Source organism: Falco punctatus (assembly GCF_963210335.1).
Source record: "Falco punctatus genome assembly, chromosome: 4".
Lineage (NCBI taxonomy): Eukaryota > Metazoa > Chordata > Aves > Falconiformes > Falconidae > Falco > Falco punctatus.
The window spans coordinates 41,118,496-41,136,899 of NC_137583.1; the positions used below are offsets into that span (position 1 = coordinate 41,118,496).

The following is an 18,404-nucleotide window of genomic DNA, read 5'->3' on the forward strand; positions in this document are numbered from 1 at the left end:
TTCTGAAGTTCATCAGCTCCGTGATATTATTAAATTACAGTTTGAACAGAAATATTAAGAACTTAATATTAAAATCCTCTTTCTTAAAGAAAAAAAAAAAAAAAAAACAAACCCAAAAAAAACACCAAAACCCAAAACCAAACAAAACCCCCAAACCTTCATTCTGTCATGAGAGAATCTAGTATTCTAGAGGAAAAATATTATTTTTTTTTTTTCATTAGGGAATTTTTAGATTGTTTCAGTGTTCTGAGGTTTATTCAGAAAATCTTACTGTAAATAATTCAGTCTTTCCCCACTTGTTTTAATTACAATTCAAACATTTTTAATACCAAAATTAGATGCAGCAGAAATATTCTTTTCTCACAAAAGTAGATTAAAAAGTTTGGTATTTTTCTAACAAAATCTAATAATAGTGGTTTAGTTTTTAATATTAATTTTATGCACAAATTACACAAAGGCCGAATGTCAAAATATAATTAGAAAGCTCTATGCAACAAATTAAATACACTTTAGTAGCATGGATAAAAAAAACATCTGTTTTGAAGAACTTTCATTAGAAATTAGAAGACTAGAGTAAGGAAATTTGGATTTCTATGAGATGAAATCAGAAAAAATATAATAATATTAGTTGCAAAGAATAGGAAAATACCTGTAGACCATGGAACAAGCAAAGTGTCATCTGGAATTTATGTTAAGTAATATAAAAAAGCTACTGTCTTCAATTTCTAAAAGCCTTTTATCTTTATGTATTTATTAAACATGCTTGAAGTTGTTATAGTTACATTAGTCTTAAAACTTCATGAAAATTATTGATTTTAACAATTCCTTCCTGCATTTCACTCAGCTGGAAGAATGTCACTGTCTTAGCTCACTTTCATTTTCTGGCTTCTGTAGTAGCACAGGTGTTGAAGCATCTATGATGTTAATACATCCCGTTCTAGTGTGCGCATTTGTAGTGCCAAAAGCCTGTGTTGGTAGGTCTGTTTATCTACCAGCCTGAAAATGGTACTTGCTATTAGCATCTCAACAGGTATATGCTCATTTAACAGCTTCCACTTGTGGATTTTTTTGGAAGGCTGAGAGAGATATGTATCAATATAGTCAACTATATCCGGTCTTTAAGGGGGGGAAATAAATTAGCTTGTTCTGTCTTTCAGTTTAGTAGTGGATAGCTGGAAAAAAAGCAGGCATCTCCAAATCCTGTTAGTTAAGGGTGTGCTCTTGTCTGGGAAGGTTGGAAGCATAATATTTCATGAGATTTCCAGTGCTCACAGTCTTAGCTAAATTGCATAAATTCTAAGAATTATTTTCCTTTAGTATTTCTTTCATTTCCACTTCAACTGACAGCTGTGAGCAATAATCAAAGAACTTGTTAATGACAGAAAATTTTTTGAAACATTTTTTGGAAAGAGCTGTGGTCTGGTAACTGGATGTAAGTTGAGAATTGCTCTTGTAATGCTGTGTTGGAAACATGCCTACCATTTGTAAGTAATCTTGTCTTTCCAAACATACTTGACTCAAATCTGTTGAGTTATGTTGCTTATAAGTCAATGCGTAACTTCTAAAGCCTCACAAATCTTCATATAAATTTTGTATTTGAAATTGTGTGACTCGCACATCCTGACAGCTTTAAGTATGTCAGTGTATGTATATATGTAATTTTGTGTAATATATGTGTGTGTATATATACACACATATATCTGCAAAACCGGATGTGTCACATCCAGTTCTTCCTGGTGAACTGTATTCCAGAAGTGCAGAAATTTTGTTACTAGCGGGAAAGTATAGTTGTTTTTACATCTAATCAATGTTCAATCTGTGTTCAGCTAAGACTGTTAAAATATAATTTTAAGATGTTGAAATAGTAAGGAATTTTATTTAGGTTCATTAAAAAAAAAACCGAACAAAAAACCACCGAAAACCAAATCAGGAAATAAGCCTAAACTTCTGTCATTTGTTCAAAATGAACATGCATTGCAAAAGTGTTGTTTTAAATTTATTTCGTTATCACTTTTACTTTTTGGGGTTTTTTTTGTTGTTGTGTTTTTGTTGTTTTTTTAAAAAAAAGGTTTTACTTATTTTCTTTTGTTTTGTTCTTAATCCTGCATCCAGCTTATATACTGGAAAGTAGCTTATGTTGACGTATTTCTCAATTGAGCAAAAAATACTGAAATCTTCACGTGTATTAGTAAACGCTTGTGCCCATGTTAATTTACGCCACAGAACAGAGATCATCCTTGGCCTGACAGCTGGATCTGGGAGCTTTGCAGCTGCTGCAGCTGCTGGGTTTGCTTGAGTGGCCTCTCATTGCAGGCAATGTTAGGGAGCTGCAGCGAGCAGCTGGGTGGGCTGGGTGGGCCAGTTGCTCCCAGTAGCAGCAGGGCTAACTGGGCAGCTCCTGATTGGAGAGTAGGGCACAGAGGGAGAGAGAGCAGATGCACAAGGGGCTGGTGGGCACCAGTGACACCCGGAGCCTGCACCAGCTTCCCTGTGGGCTAAAAAAAGGTGTTTGTATTTGGGGGGATGTCTGTGTTTTGCTTTTGCAAATGTATAATTGTACATGTCTGTTGGGGCTCTTTCTGCTTTGAAGTCAAAGGACAAAAAGTGCCCCTGCTTCACCGCACTGCTCCGGTTATGACTTTATTTCTGTTTTGAGATAAAAATTGAGGTGTAGTGTGAGTGTTCCAAAACCAGATACCACTCTCTCTCTCTTTCTTGTAGGCAGGGTGCTGCTGTGCCAGGCAAACCAGGAGGGATCTCCCGTGTACAGTGCCCCCAGTTCACTAGTATACACATCCACAAGTAAGCTAGTGTTATGGCTCTTTTTTTTGTTTTGTTTTGTGACAAAAGCACATTAATGTGAATTAAGCCCCCTAAAAATGTAAACTTTCCCAATAGCTCTTGTTAAAGTAAATGTGGTATTTATAAACATATGTAAGTAATGTCAACAGATAAATCAGTGGTTTTAGTTGCTTCTATATCCTCAAAGTATATTTCAATTAAAAAAAAAAAGAAGAAAAAAAAAAACCCAAGCCACCCAACAAAAACCCAAAGACAACCTGTGTTGCAATGTTCTACAGAAATGCTCAGAAGTTGTTCAGTAACAGTAAAACTTTTTTGAATCCAGTACTGTTGTGCACTCTGCATTTTGTGTAGAAGATGAAGTTGTGTTTGTTTTTTTGTCCTGGTCACAACTGTAATTGAATAAACAAAAAGTCTTATTATCATACTACCATTTCATTGTGTCAGGAAGCAAATAGATATGAAGTCTTTCACAAAAGGAAAAAGCCTCTGTGGAAGCGGGTATTTCGAATTTTAAAAAGCTGCCATAATAAAAATAGCAAAGACGAGCTGATGAAACAGATGCTGCCATCGGCCAATTTTCTGTACAGAACCTTGGAGAAGGAATGTGTCTTCTAAAGTTCTGAAGCAGCAGCGGAACCAATTCTTCTGAGAGCGTTTTAGATTGTACTGGTGGTACCACTGGTGCCCATTCTGAAATCTAGTCAGTTAAGAAGCCTGTAGTTAAATGAAATAGTCATAATTGCAGCTTAACAGCAGCATTTGCTCTGTGTTCATAGCAGTCCTCTCTAAAGAAAATGTTTTACATTGTCTGATTTAACATTATCGGATGCGCTGTTTATGAAGATTGTATTCAATATAGAATGCAATTCTACTCTTTTAAAGCTTATCTAGACTACTAAAACAATTGATTGCTTTTATTAATTAAAACTAGGAATGAGGACAAAAGAGTTCTGTAGTGATCATCTCTACAGTCATGTAACTCTCTTATGTCAAAGGCTATGAATGTTATCCCTAGAGCTGCTGCTTTTACAGTATAAATATGGGATCTACTTTCAAATCAGGAGTCTACAAATACATAGTTAACTAACAAAATATATTAAGTGTCTTAAATTGGAAATGAAAGTATCAGTTAAATATGCATTAGCTTCCAGGTGCTCCAGGAATATTTTATACCGTGTCACCTTTTCAAAGCAGTGTTGATTTTTTTAATCCTTCTGATAACACAGAGACAAAATACTGTTTAAATCAATGTTCCCTTTTGTACACTGTTAGTGCACTATTCCTTTTTGGCCGAAATACCAGTCTTTGACTGAAATTCTTTTCCTGGAAAATTGTCCAAACATTTCATTCATCTCATTTTTAGGGAGCTTCTTTTGGAGGAGGGGGGCAGTGTTTGTTTTTCATTTTCTGGAAATTACTCTAAATAAAGCCTTTCTGAAGTTTACCCTGTTGCTCCTATTATCTCACCGAGTTCTATCCTAGGAAAATTATTTCTGGGGCTGCTGTTTACATTGCATGGTATTTCCACTATTATTAAATCCCTAGATAGTCATTGTATAGCTAGCTAAGCTCTATACTTCACTGTTTCCATTATGTCTCATGAGTCAATCCCTTTGAAAAATCTTATTTTGCAGTGGTGCTCCTTGAATAATGATATCCTAACAAACACCTGTTTGTTTTCAATTATGCCAAATACATAAGAAAACAGACTTGCCTATCTGCCTCCCACTGGGCAATGTGTAATACACAGTTTCATAACAGCGATTGTTGGTAGCCCTTGCAGTAGAAATTATTACACCTTTCTTTTTTAATCTGTGTGTCTGCAAGTCATGGGGATTTTTTTATTATGTATAGTATCTCATATTGCCAAAGTGTAGTTTCCCCCTCAGGGTCACAACTCCTAATAATACAAACTTACTGCAATTACTGATGATTGTAATTATTTACTTTTTTTTATTTCTCTTTATTACAAAACTTTCAATAAAGATGTAAAACAGTTCCATTTCTATAGGAAATTCTACTAAGAAGTGAATAGAAATGAAGTTTGAGTTTTGTCTCATTTTTCTTTCATTTTAAAGATCTTCTATACTCCATTTTTTGTGTATCTTTGTAATATTGAAATGACGACTGATAAGTCAATGTTAACATCTATGAGAATACTTTTACTATTATCATTCCACATAGACAACAATATTGCAGCCACCTTCTTTGAAGAATTTGTTAATAATTTCTTCTGTTTGTACATATATTGTAACCATGTAATGTTTCAGAACAGCTGACAATGTAAGAATTAAGAGTTTTAAAATTTGTAATTGTTTTAACAGAAGGGAAAGAGTCAGCTGAGATTTTTAAAGCCCTCTGAGAGGTTTGGAGTTCATGAAACACTAATGGCATTTAGGAATTTTCAGGTATTTTGGAAGAGGATGGTCCCCACTTTTAGAAATGTTGTCTTTAACTTGACTGTTCATTTTTTGCTCGCAAGTTCTATTCTATAAGGAATGAAGGACTGAAACATGGTTGTAAAATGTATTTTTCTTAATTTTACTACCTTTATTTCTCATTTAACTTTTTGACTTTTGACTGTAATTGTCACTAGTAGTCTGATGACTCTGAACATTTTTACACCCCACCCCCCCTTTTTTTTTTTTTTTTTTTTTTTTGGCTAGCCATAAAGAAGAGTGCATTTTGTAGAGCTACTCTTTCCCTTCTGATGTTTTATTTCCCCAGGATATATTTTATGTATCACATTGTACATTTCCCTGTACAGTGATTAGTTACAACTCTGAACATGTTGGGAGCTGGAAACATGGCTCTGCTTCCTTCCATCACTTCTGGCCCTTCACATAATACAGAAAGAAATGAGCTGTTTCTTCTGGAAGCAGTGGAACAAATCAGTAGCAATAGTCTCTCATGCCTCATCTGTTCTCTTATGCTGAAGCAGAAGATGGGACCTGGATCAGTTTTTCATTTGCACATCAATTCTGGGCATAGATAATTTGTTATGTAGAAAGCATAGTTTCAACATGCAAATGTGTTCCCATCTCTTGGTGGACAGACTCTGCCTTATTGAGACAAGCAAAGGAAGGAGGCTCATGGTCTCATCTTGCTGCTATAGATTCCCTTAGCATTGACATCTTGAGGACAGAACTAATACAACTGATTTCAGTTAAATCCTTCATTGTTATCTTAGTGCAGAATGTAGACAAGTATTGGAAGGAGATGTATCTAGAAAGTAAAGATTAGACTACACCAAGTTGCAGCAAGTAAGTAAGCATTCACTGCAAGCTTCCTGGAGGATACCCATGATATCTCATTGAAACTTAGAAAATCAAACAGTTCTGCTGCACAGAACTTGCAGTCTCTTTTTGCTAGACACCTCCTAGACTAGTTGCTTCCACAGGAAATTTTAAAATCCTGAAGAAATTTGTATCTACTGGTAAATAAGAAATATATAAAGAAAAATTGTGGAACTTTTTTCAAATTGAAGCCACTCAAGAATAGGATCTGTGAAAATATTAAGACCTGTTGGACAAAAGGAACTTTCAAAAGAAGACAAAAGTTCTGCCATTGAGTATCTATCACTGTTCTACAAAGGACAGTAATATAGCTGGGTATGTATGGTTTAAAAAGACAAAAATATGAATGTGAATTTGTGCAAGGACCTTTAGAAACTGTTTAGTGCCTGTTTTCCCCATTTTTCTGTAATGTAGAAGTGCCTGAAAATGGGAGTGAAGTAGAAGTTAATAAGAGCCAAAACATAGGAAAGAAGGAAGACTTGAAGTCATAGAACCGTAGAATAGTTTGGGTCAGAAGGACCAGGTTGCACCAGGGCAACTTTAAGGGTGGAGACTGCACAGCCTTCCTGGTCATGTGTTCCAGAGCTTGAACATCCAAAAGTGGCAACCCCTCTTCTTTCAAGTTATGTTTGTTGCCTCTTGTCTCCCCAGTGTGTGCGCCCCTGGGATGAGCCTGGCTCTGTTTTCTTGATCACCCTCCCCGGCCCTTTCATAGCAGGGGACAGAAAGGGAGATGCGCCTGTCAGTGGAGAACTTCTTTGTGCTCTGGAATAGCTCAGCAACACACTGGGGCTCCCTAAGCACTAGCTGACGTAGGGAGGAAGCCAGCCTCAAAAACCTCTCAAAAATTTGCAGTTGTGCATACCGAGGTCGCCTGGAAGGCAATGAGAGTCAGATTATAAATGCTAACGAAAATTCAAAGGCAGCTAAACATGTTCCACTCTCTAAATCGGAACTTTGGTCTTTGTAACCTCTAGGCTTTGTTTTAGCCCCACGTAACAGTAAACATACTTGGTTGTCAGCTATGTAGCACCTAGTAGATTTTTCTGAGCATGTCTTAAAGGGACTGGATAGCTAACATAGATGGTAAAATACTGAATTGCTACATGCCTTTGTGCAGAGTGATGTGCAAATGAATGCCTATTTTTTCCAAATGTTTTGCATGCCCATAAAAGAGAATTTTGCCTTGACTTCAAGGACTACATTTTAAACTGATGTCAATTTTGGCTTACGTTTTATAAATGTTAGCGTTGTTTCATCTTCAGTAAGCATGCTTGTCAGCTCCAAAATATACCTGCTCTTTTTCCATAAAGTTTCATTTTTTTTTATTCAGAATAAATAAATCTTTCATATTGCAATCAAGTGATAGAATTAAAAGAAGAAAAAAATAAAATGCAGAAATCGGATATTAATTTACTTAATTTTATCATACTCAAGGGCAAAAAAAGTTGATGGCCCAATTTTTATTTGATATATTGATTACAATTTTGTAAGAAGTGGTGGTGGAATTCAGCAAAAATGATTAAGGTGGTACAAATGCTTATAAATCTGTCCTACATTGTTCATGTTCTTTAATTCTAATTGTCTGATAAAACTTCCATCAGTTTCTGTAATTAACCTAGTGGTCTAATGAATTTCCAGATCACTGGTTATTCATTTCAATATAGTAAATGCCATTACATTGAGTTTAATTAATACAAAGTAAGTTCACAGTCCATTGTATCGTTAGAATAGAATTTTATCGTTTTAACTGTTTCAATTATGAATATTTTTTCCTCTTATATTGTTTGTCCCACTTATAGGCTTGAGTATTCATTGTCTGTTCATACTAAAATAGTATAAACCCTTTATAATTAAAATATTTAAAACCCAATGCTCTTCAAATTCCCATCCTCAAAGTATCAGTGTAGATATTTTTTGTATTTATCATTTCAACTATTTTTAAATAGAATTCAGTCAGTGCCAAACTCATAATCCCATGGTATGCCCTAGAACATCTTATTTGTCTTGATATTCCTTTCACAGAAGTACATATGACAGATAAGCACTCACCAGAGAATACTTTTGCTTTGCGTCAGACAGATATTAAAACAATAAACTATGTTGCCCTGGGATTTTAGCTTATGAGCAACCAGAAAACAACAAGGCAAAGATGAGATGTTTTTGAAAGGTGGGAAGGCAGTTCTTTCAGAAAATTCCCTAGAAACCTTTGGTCCTGTAATATTTTTGGTAAGAAATATTTTTAATGCTTAAGTTCTTTTAAAGCAAATCAGGCAACCACATTCCATTACTTCGGAACAGGCATTAGAGATGTTCCTCAATTATCTTAATACTCCTGCTGATCCAAAGTTATGCATTATAGTCCAGGAGAGAAAGACAATCTATAGCAGAAGCTTAAAGTATTAATTATATGGTTTTTATGTATGTTCTCTGTTAAAAACTTCTCAACAGAAACACAATATGTATTTCAGACACACGTATTTTTTTTCTTCCCCGCCTCCCACCCCCACCCCCACCCCCCCGTGGCTGTTTTGTTTTGATTCACAGGTGGAGGATAGTTCTGGAGTGTCTTGGTATGCATGGAATAAATAAGGAAAATCATAAATACTAAGTATAAATACCACATCCAATAGTAGGATTTCATTTGAGGACTTGTGGTACAGAAATGAAAATTAAGTAAAGCCTGCTTATTCAGTATGTCTGTTGAACACCCTTGCTTAGAAGTAGGTTAGTTGGCTTAGGAATGTTAGTAAACTACCTGGAAAATGCTGTATGGAACTATTTTCATGTTTCTTGTTTCACTGTAGACAGTCTAGGTTTTATTTTTCTGTGGCATTACTAATGGATTGCAGAAAGACCTTTGACATTTCTATTATATTCTGGGATATTTCCAGTACCAAGAAGATTGCATGGCATAAATATACACTTTCAAAAGGTGATTTAAAGTGCGTTTCTGAGCAGAATCATTAGTGGAAACATTTGGTTTAGAAACCTTGATTCAGTTGATTTTGTCAGGTTTAATCTGTTGCACACATGTAACTACCTGAAAATTATATTGTAAAGATGATAGTTGTCTGATTATTGCCTTGAGGCTCCGAGCCACTGAAGTGTAGGTGCTCCTGGCGTTTGCTATATCCTTTCTGGGCTTTGTATGTAAGACATGATTGACCGTATGCAATCCAAGTGGACATACACTTTATTGTAATGACGTCAATGATGAATTTGTTGTGATTTTATTGTTGTTGTTTTTTCTTTATTTGTTGTGATTTTACTGTTGTAAAAAAAGCCAGGGAGAGACTGTTTAGTAAGCTTGTCATTTTGAATTGGTATAAATTCAAATGAATCGGTTTAAAGAATGGGTATTCACAAGGTATAAATAATTTGTGTATGTTACAGCATTGCAAAATTAAATGTGAAAAGTTTTCTGCAAACTAAATTTTTAATTGGTCGGTTTTCTCCTACACTAAATCAAGTCACTTCATCACTATTAAAATGTATTGTAGACTGTGTTTACATGTTTGTGGTTTTGTCTGCTTTTTTATTGCTTCATAGGAAAAAGGTAGAGTAGCCCTGCAAAGGAGTTGTGTGATTAAGCTAACTTAACCATTGTAGAGCTGAGATTCATGAATGAAACTGCAAAAATCCTGCCCAAAGGGAAATGTCCATACCATTGAGTAGACCAGTCACACATATTGTTTCTAGGCTACAAAAACATTATTACTTAATATTTAGGAGTCAGACTATCTTTTAATGTGCTTCCTGAATTAATTAATTGCCTTTATTTAAAAAGTTAAGAGAATCACCTGGTAGTAGCTCAGGGATAATGTGAAAAGTGTCTTTCATTGTCTGTATGTTAAAATACAGAGGGTTTACATGAAAGTTTAAATAAAGATGTCAATAAGAAAGAGGAAGGGAGGTCTACTAATTACTGTCCACGATTTCGCCCCTCCCCCGTAAAGAAGTGTAAAAGGCTGAAAACTCATGTATCGCTTCCAGAGAAATTGTTGGAATGTCTTCAGAAGATTTTTACACAAATCTGAATGCAGGGTACCGCTGACTTTCTAAGTCAGATAGCTCTAATAAAAAATTAACAAAATTCAGTAAAATTATATTATTACGTATTATGTTATAATCTTGATGTAAGTATCAGTCTTTCTAAACAGTAAAGTCAACCTCTTCTGGGATTTTTTTTGGTAGTGCTGCCTGAAATCCTTGTTACATCACTCTATATGGTCCTTCTGTAACTATTTTCAGGGTAACTGTCCTTTTACTTTCTGCCTATGGATATTTTAAATGGTGACTAATAAGACATCAGTAAGATGTATGGTAGTTGTCCAGAATCTGTACGTTTCATTCCACTCCTGCAAATCTGTGTTTAAGTGTCTTATTGTTTATATCATTTTTCTGTTAATCTGTCTAGTGATGGTGCAGTGGGTCTGAGCTGAGCTAGTACACTTCAGAATTTTGTAAACTTGCATCTGTGCCATGGAGTTTTTTTTCAGCTATACACCATCCTAATGCGTAGTGGGGTACTTAATGGGTAGTGGGAAATAACTGGAAAGGTGTGCATAACGTTTTTAATAGTAAATTGTGGAGCGTATCTTTGTCCTTTAGTTCAAATAATAAAAATGATGTTTTACCACGGACAGCTGGGCATCTCGTGTATCTTTATTTAGTGTTTTTCCATTAATGAAAATATAGCACTTGGCCACTGGCAGTGCTTGTGACTAACCAATGAGCTAGGACAATAGGATTGTTTGGACTTCCTCTTCTCAGTACACAGCTAAGCTGTGAGAACTACATTTAGTATTTTATTGCATCATGTTCTATGATGTTATTATACATAAGATCCTTTGTGTAGGGTCCTAGATGCAGGATTCTGATGTTTCCTTAGCTTTGCATTCTAGATGTTATGTTACTCATTTTTAATAGGTAGGCACATGCAGCTGACCATACATCTCAAATCATTCTGTCAGATGTAAAGTTGTTAATTTTGTGGTTTTCATCTTAGCCTGTAGCATTTAGTTTCAAATAAAGATTTACTTTAGTCTTACTCTTTCTTGTATCATTGTGACAGTTGTTGTTAAATCATGGCTATTAAAACCATGTTGTATACAGCAAAAATCTTCAACCTGAATTTCACAAATATTAAGTACTTTTGAGGAATTAACATTTTTAATATCTATATGACTTCAGGTGTTTTGACTTTTTTTTCCATTATGGCTTGGATTAGGTTAATAACTGTTATTTTCTTCAATTGCTTCCTGCCTAAATTGCTTGCTACAATGTTCTGACAACTATTTTTTTTTTTTTACATTTTAATAGTTTTGTTGTTTTTTAGTAATCCTTGTGTCATCCAGACAGAACTTCTTTTCACCACATAATTGACTTTCATAAACAATCAAATTACTAAATTTTCTAATCTGTTTGTAGCAGTGTAGTAGTTCATCTAGTTTTCCACAGCCATGTCCTTTTTACTTCGGCTCTAAAATGGTGTTTAGATAGACACAGGGGAATTTTTCCATTGGCTTGGAACTTGTAGGTGTCCAACAACCAAGAACACAAGACAAGTTATTGACCACTTTGATCATCTATATTTGAAGATTGTTCATTAATTTAAGACCAGATGTGGCTTCTCTGATCTCTACTGTTTCTTTTCCTTTATGGCTTAATTGCTGTGGTTATTTTTACCTATTGAGCTTTTTCTTGTGTGTTAGTAATTTCTTTTGTGAAGAGTCAACTGTTCTTTGTATATCAACTATTGGTATGCTTTATAACATCAGCTATGCAGTACTCTTGTTAATAAGTGCACCATAAGTAATTTGACTACCAATTATAGCATTTTTTATCCGAAGTTGTAGGTTGGTGTAATAACATAGCTTTATAAAAAAATTCTCCGTCATCTTATTTGTTCTTTTTTATTCCTCCATATCCTCCATATTTTTCTGCCTGTTAAGAAAAAATCCCTTGATGTCTGAGGGATTCAGGTAGCTGCATAAACAGTCCAGTAAAAGAAGGATGAGATGTATCAAATGTCTGATAATCACAGAATCACCAAATGACTGAATCTGAGAATGGCTGAGGTTGGAAGGAGCCTCTGGAGGTCACCTTGTCCACCCGCCCTGCTCTCAAGCAGCGTAACCTCAAGCAGGCTGCCCAGGACCACGTCCAAACAGCTTATGAATATCTCCAAGGATGGAGACTCTACAGCTTCTCTGGGTACCGGTGCCAATGCTCTGTCACCCTCACACTGAAAAAGCTCAGACAAAAAGTTGATGCAGTTTCCAGGCTTTGGCATCAAGATTTTGCTCCCAAGGTTATAAATTCCCGGTATATAATAGTCTCAGTATACATAGAAAGCAGTGGTGCTTTGGAAACAAAGGAAAGCAGAGAAAAAGAATGATTCCATAGTTTTAAAATAATGATAAAGAAAACTAAGTGTGAGTTCGTGATATGCAGGTCGATGATGAGATAGTAGATCAATTTGAACTGCAATTTGAACTAAAGATAACCAAATAAAAAGTCTTGATGGAACAGTTGAGTGTCCTCCTGCAATTTAACAGAAGGATAAGAAGTTTAAATAGGAGGTTGCTTTTTACTGAAATATTGTATGTATGGTTTTTTTGAGTGCATTTCATTATGTTGGTGATTTCGTATGGAAAATTCTAACAAAACTTATTTTTCGTATGTCTGGGGATGTAATAGATGAAAACAGTGCCTTAAAGCCAGCTGTATTCCTTCTAGAAGTATTTACATAGTCTCAGTGTATACCTTATAAAAAGTTTGACCAAATTTATGTAAAATTTGGTGCTAATTTGGGTTTGACTGGAAACTTAATGCGGTAGTATTGTGTAAAGGGATTCAATTACAGTGTGCAGTGTTTTGTAAGTAACTGTCTCACATAAAAAGTTAATTAATCAGAGCTGTGTCAATTTCCTTGTGCCATGTCAATTTGCAGCAAGGTAATTAATCACTAATCGCCCAGCATGCAGCAAACTAAGGGACAATCCATGGACCATTTATTGTTATTTTTTCCAAAATAAATGGCACACAGAGCCATGAAGAAACACATCTTGCCTTTCATAATATTTTTATTGACAGTTTTGCATGTCGTAATAGACTGCAGCAACAAGCAGCTGTAGTTCAATGGAATATGAATATTAAAGAAACAAATGAGACCAGATTTATAGGCCATTGCTTTTCTGTTATGTCAGTTTTGAGATTACACTGAGCAAATGAACAGTGAAAAATTACTCTTCCATGTGGAGAATGGTGATTAGACTTGTACATTAATTAGAGATTTTTGTTTTCCTTTTTAATGCATTTCAAATGAGAATGTCCTATAAGTAACAGTTTGTCCAAAATACAGATTTATTAATTCCTAGACTATAGTGTTTAATACTGACATATATGTTTGGATAATAGGAAGGAAATAGTTGTTCTATTAATTTTAGGTATGTGTTTCAAAAAATAAATAGATTGTGACTGAAAGAAAAAGAAATGACCAGTTCTGACTGTATTTGACATATATGGCAAATTTCATTTAAATTCAGTTAATTCACAACTAGATCCAGGGTTAATCATCTCACAAAAGTGACAAGTGAAAAAATGTGTTTTCAGCTTACTGTTTTTAAACATTGTGAATTTTCTTCAGATTTTTTTTTACCCTGAAATTTTAGGAATTCATATATATATATATATATATATGTGTGTGTGTGTGTGTGTGTTTAAATAAAATTTAAAAGTGTTTCTATGTTAAAATCTGTAGTAACAGTGCTAAAATTTTACTTGCACTGTACTTTGGACTGTGTGTTTAAATGCAAAGGTCTACATGTGTCCTCTTTTAACACAGTTGTTGTATATGGGGATAAATTTCTGGTTCTGTTCCTGAAATCTCAGACAGTATCATTTAGATTATTCTGCTTAGCCTTTCTCAGCATGTTACCTGTTATATCTCTTCATTTCTAATTTATTGTCCAGCACTTCTGAAGTGTTTTCCCAGCAGGGATCCTCCTGAACTATGGGAATAGTGTAAATGCGTCTTCCACAGTTAAACTATGCTGCAGTAAATTAACTACAGACTGATTCAAACATGACGTAACATTAAAATTCTTCACCATAAAGCATTTGGAAACTCTTGATGGTAGATGACCTGCTAGTTCGTGCAAAGAAGGTGAGATTAGAAGTGATGAGGGGTGGATTCTTTCATCCATTTTGATGGCACACCTTTCCTGAGGCATATGGCACTCTCATACAAATTCAAACCACAGCACAAATGCAAAGAATAATTGCCCATTAAAATGGCTGTATATTTTTATGGCTTTGATACAAAATCTGCCCCCTGTTGTTTTTTGCATCTGCTACTCTTCCATCTATCCCAAAGCTTTAAAACTTTAATACACAGTGTATAACCCTTAAATATTTTTTTACCACGTTAAATTCCTCCTTTTGGGAACTCAAGCTTTGTCATTGTTCCTTCACAATCTTTGATTTCCAAGGAGTATGTTTAGATATGGTGCCTAGAAAGTGCACTCTAATGTTCGTTTAATAAAAGATGAATAAAACCAATGCTTAAATTACATCTTTGGGGAGAAATTAAGATTTAATTAAATTTCATCTGTGAAGACAAAGATTACGTTCCTCTTCTCTTCCTCATGCTCCTATTTGTTTTCTATATAAAATCATTAGTTACCTAAATAGTTACCTAAATTGTATTGATATGCTAACATGAATCCATCTAATTCCAAAGGCCTTTTTATTTGCTTAAATGTTGCAAATTGCTGACCAGATTTCATGTTTGAGACCTAAACTGAAGTTTGATGAAGGAGATACCCTGACAGTGTTTCTATATTTACGAAGTGTATCCAGAAGAGAGAATGCCTTGGACAATATTTATTGTAATAATACATTTATTTGAAATTTTATCCTCTTAAATATAAAAATAGAACAAATAAGTTTAAAGAAGGAATCTTAGCAACATAATGTTCCTAAAAAGTCTTCATTTAGGCTGTAGTACAAGATGATTTGTATGTTTTGGGGTAATTATATTAAGCAAAGCCAAGCACTTCCACAGCATATTGTTTTCATTCTTCTTTTTTAATTTGAAAAAGTAAAAGTGCAGTCTATAGGAACTGACTTTTTGTTGTTGCCGTTTTAGTCTTATTCATATTTGAATAGCTGAATGAATAACTATAGAACTGATGGGGCTATTAGATGAGAACGTAAATTGTTTCCTTGGCTTGATATTTGATTATATATAATTCTTAGAAAAGTCTTTGTTTTTTAACCTTGTATTATCACCTTATATCATCAGTGTGTAGTTGGAGAAATCTGCCTTTTCTCTATCATGTATCAGAAGAATTACTTTAGCATCAAATTACTTTGATAAATTTAAGGTACTTTTGCGTAGAAATGGACTCATGCTTCCCTGCTGAGAGTCAAACACATTTTCAGCCCCTTGCAACAGCATTTTCACTGTCTGAGTTTCATCAGTTTGGCACAGAGGCACTAAGGAAGGTTGACCTACAAACTGTAAGTCATTAAAATCTTTACCCCTTCTGGCTAGTATATTCATTACTTTTGGGGCTGGTTAATAGCATTTAATGCTTCCTGATGGGAGAGCCCTTTTCATAAAATTCTTTTTATGAAGTCCATTCTTCAGTTGTGTTCTAATGCTGCCACTTCTGCTGCTTATTTTGGGGTGAGGATATTAAAAAGTTGGTATCAAAATAAATTCTGTGGTTATTACGCATTCCTAACCATCTGATTTGTCAGCTGGGCTGAAGTAGCATAATTATTTTTTTATGAACTCAAATCTAGGGTGACGTGATCTTGTTGATTGTTTTACTTCTAGTTGTAATCTTTAATATTATTACCTGGAAATAGGAGCAATTTGGGGGGTGGGGTGGTGGATATAAGTCTGTTACATATAAACTCTACAGTTAGACCTCATAAGGCTTTGCAATGCCACTCTCAGTTCCTTATTTCTTCAGGCTTAGTTTCCATCATGTTTTATCCTCTTCCTGACAGAACTCCAGATCATTGCTCTACCTTCCATTAATTGCTTCTACAAGCTTTTTTAGAGGTTTGCTTTACTCTAGTCATTTTATGCTTAATGATTTTATTGAGGTGACAATGCAAGGCAAGCATAGCAAAACCATTACATTACTTCAGGCTTTTCATTTTAACACATCCTTTGTGTTGCTGATCCTTTGAAAATGGTAGAAATTGGTGTCTTCACTCAGGGTCTTCACTCCTGTGAGTGCTGAGCCTCCATTTCTGATGGGCTAAGTAACTTCTCCTGTGATCTCCATCTTCTAGCCTTTTTCCTCCTCTTTGATAAGAGAAAGCCTTCTTTCTCCTAAAAATGTAATATTTTTTTAAAAAAATATTTTGTGTTCTTTTTTACTCATTCATTGATGGAGGCACTCCGCTTTTGCAGTGACATTTCTTTTAGAGAACGATTCACTGTCAAAGATTGAAGGTCAGTGGCCCTACTTGTAATTCTTTCCAAGCTGTGAAATGTGAAATGAAGAACAAAGCGTATTTAGGATAAATGCTCACTTATTGCAAAATATGTATTTTAATATGCCTGTGTGAAAGCTGGATTGAGTGGTACAATTAAGGGGAAAAAAATGCTCACAAACCACAGTAGGAGTTCATGCTTTCACAGAGGTATGGCCTCAGTGTACAGCTTCTGCACAGTTCCAGTTGGTTTTCATTAGAGCTACATTTATTTTTATCTTCTGAAAATTTGTCACAGGTTGAGTGTTTCGCTGAAAGAAGACAACTGCTTTAAATATTGCTAAACACGGATGTTAATTACAAAGTATTCATTGCTGAAAGAGACCTTAGAGCAGGATTTCCAGACCATGTATTGCAAGCCCACAACACGGTTAGATACCTTACATTGCTTGGGCTTGCATGTTTTGAATTGGATTGGGGTTTTTTACTGCTGCTTCTGTTTTCCTTGTGGAAGTGTGTTTTCTGTCAGTGTATAGAGAACTACAAATGCATATGTAAGTGAAGGACTTGTTCAAACTGCTTAAAGGTTGTAAGACTTCATTATTTTTTTTGTCAGTGCCTTTTAGGTCAGAGAAATTTCTTTTAATCGTGGCAGTTTAAGCATTGCCCTAAAAAACTACAGGTTTGGTTTTGTGGGTTTTCTGAAGCTAGCTACAGAATACCAGCCTTCAGGTTTATCTTTTAAGATATCCACCATTTCATTTACCAGTTTTTCCTGGCCAGACCCTCAAGTCCATTTTTGCCCAGTTGCTTAAGCAAACTCTTCTCTGCATGTTTTGTTGGGTTTATTTCTTATTTATTTATTTATTTTGGTTTGTTGTTTGGTGGGTTTTTTTCAAAGGGATGAATTAACTCTCAAATTATTGGTGAAACTTACTTCTAGAAATGACTACCTCCTAGATGGAAAGGAGTAATTTTTCTAATGGGAGTACACTGCAGCAAAACATTACCCTTATAACAATAAAAATCGCACTGAATTAGATTAGTTCTCCATCTAGTCTAATACCCTGCATTTGGAAAGAAGCAAAAGCTGGATGCCTAAAGAAAACTTGGCGCTAGTGCGTAGGTATATAGCTCTTTGAACATTCTGTTAGCTTTCTATAATTTGGAGTGATTTTTGTAAACCAGATGTGATGTCTTTGTGCTGTTTCTCTGCAGCGAAACTGTTCATCCTTTTCAATCATACAAACTCTTAAACTTTTACATCCATAACACCCGGTGGCAGAAGGTTCTATGGCAGCTTAACTGGAGATTGTGTGAAGTGCCACCTTTTCCCATATTTTCTCCACTATTCATGAATGTGGATCTTTGTCATAGCTCCCACAGTCACCTCCTTTCCACGCTGAAGAGCGCCAGTCCACATCAGTGTTTCTCTTAGAGAAGTAACAGACGTAACTAAGTGACCACTTAAAACGTGGTTGTGCCCATCACCTGATTTAAGCCAAGGTAGGCAGTCTCCAGCACGTGGCATGCACAGACGCATTCTCTAAGGGACAGAAGTGAACAATGACACTAATGTCCAACCCTCACGTTTTTCTCAGGTATTGTTAGCTTCCATCCATGAAATTGTATTAGAGCGTTGCACCTTTTCTTTATTTGTAAGTGGACTGTCTCCCCATACTGAGGAACTACAGTACAGACCGTACATTTTTTTTTCTATAATGTTTGCTTATATCTTCAGTCCACTGAAAATTATCTTTTACATTTTTGTGTGCACTGTACTAATTTTTACGCAAGACTGTTTACATGGAAAGGAAAAGGACAAAAGCTACTTGGTTT

The 18,404-nt window shown here is 35.1% G+C and overlaps 1 protein-coding gene across 35 annotated transcripts in view; it reads left to right on the plus strand.

Annotated features, from left to right (window-relative positions):
- The window catches only part of RBFOX1 (RNA binding fox-1 homolog 1), a 1,334,594-nt gene that overhangs the window by 1,259,434 nt on the left and 56,756 nt on the right, over positions 1 to 18,404 (plus strand). For 27 of the 35 annotated variants that reach the window (XM_080382970.1, XM_080382948.1, XM_080382979.1 and 24 more), the window contains one exon: positions 2,722 to 2,802. The exons of the other annotated variants lie outside the window; for them this stretch is intronic. In XM_080382970.1, the coding sequence (XP_080239096.1) occupies positions 2,722 to 2,802 (81 nt within the window). The remainder of the gene's footprint in view (positions 1 to 2,721; positions 2,803 to 18,404) is intronic. 35 annotated transcript variants of the gene reach the window in all.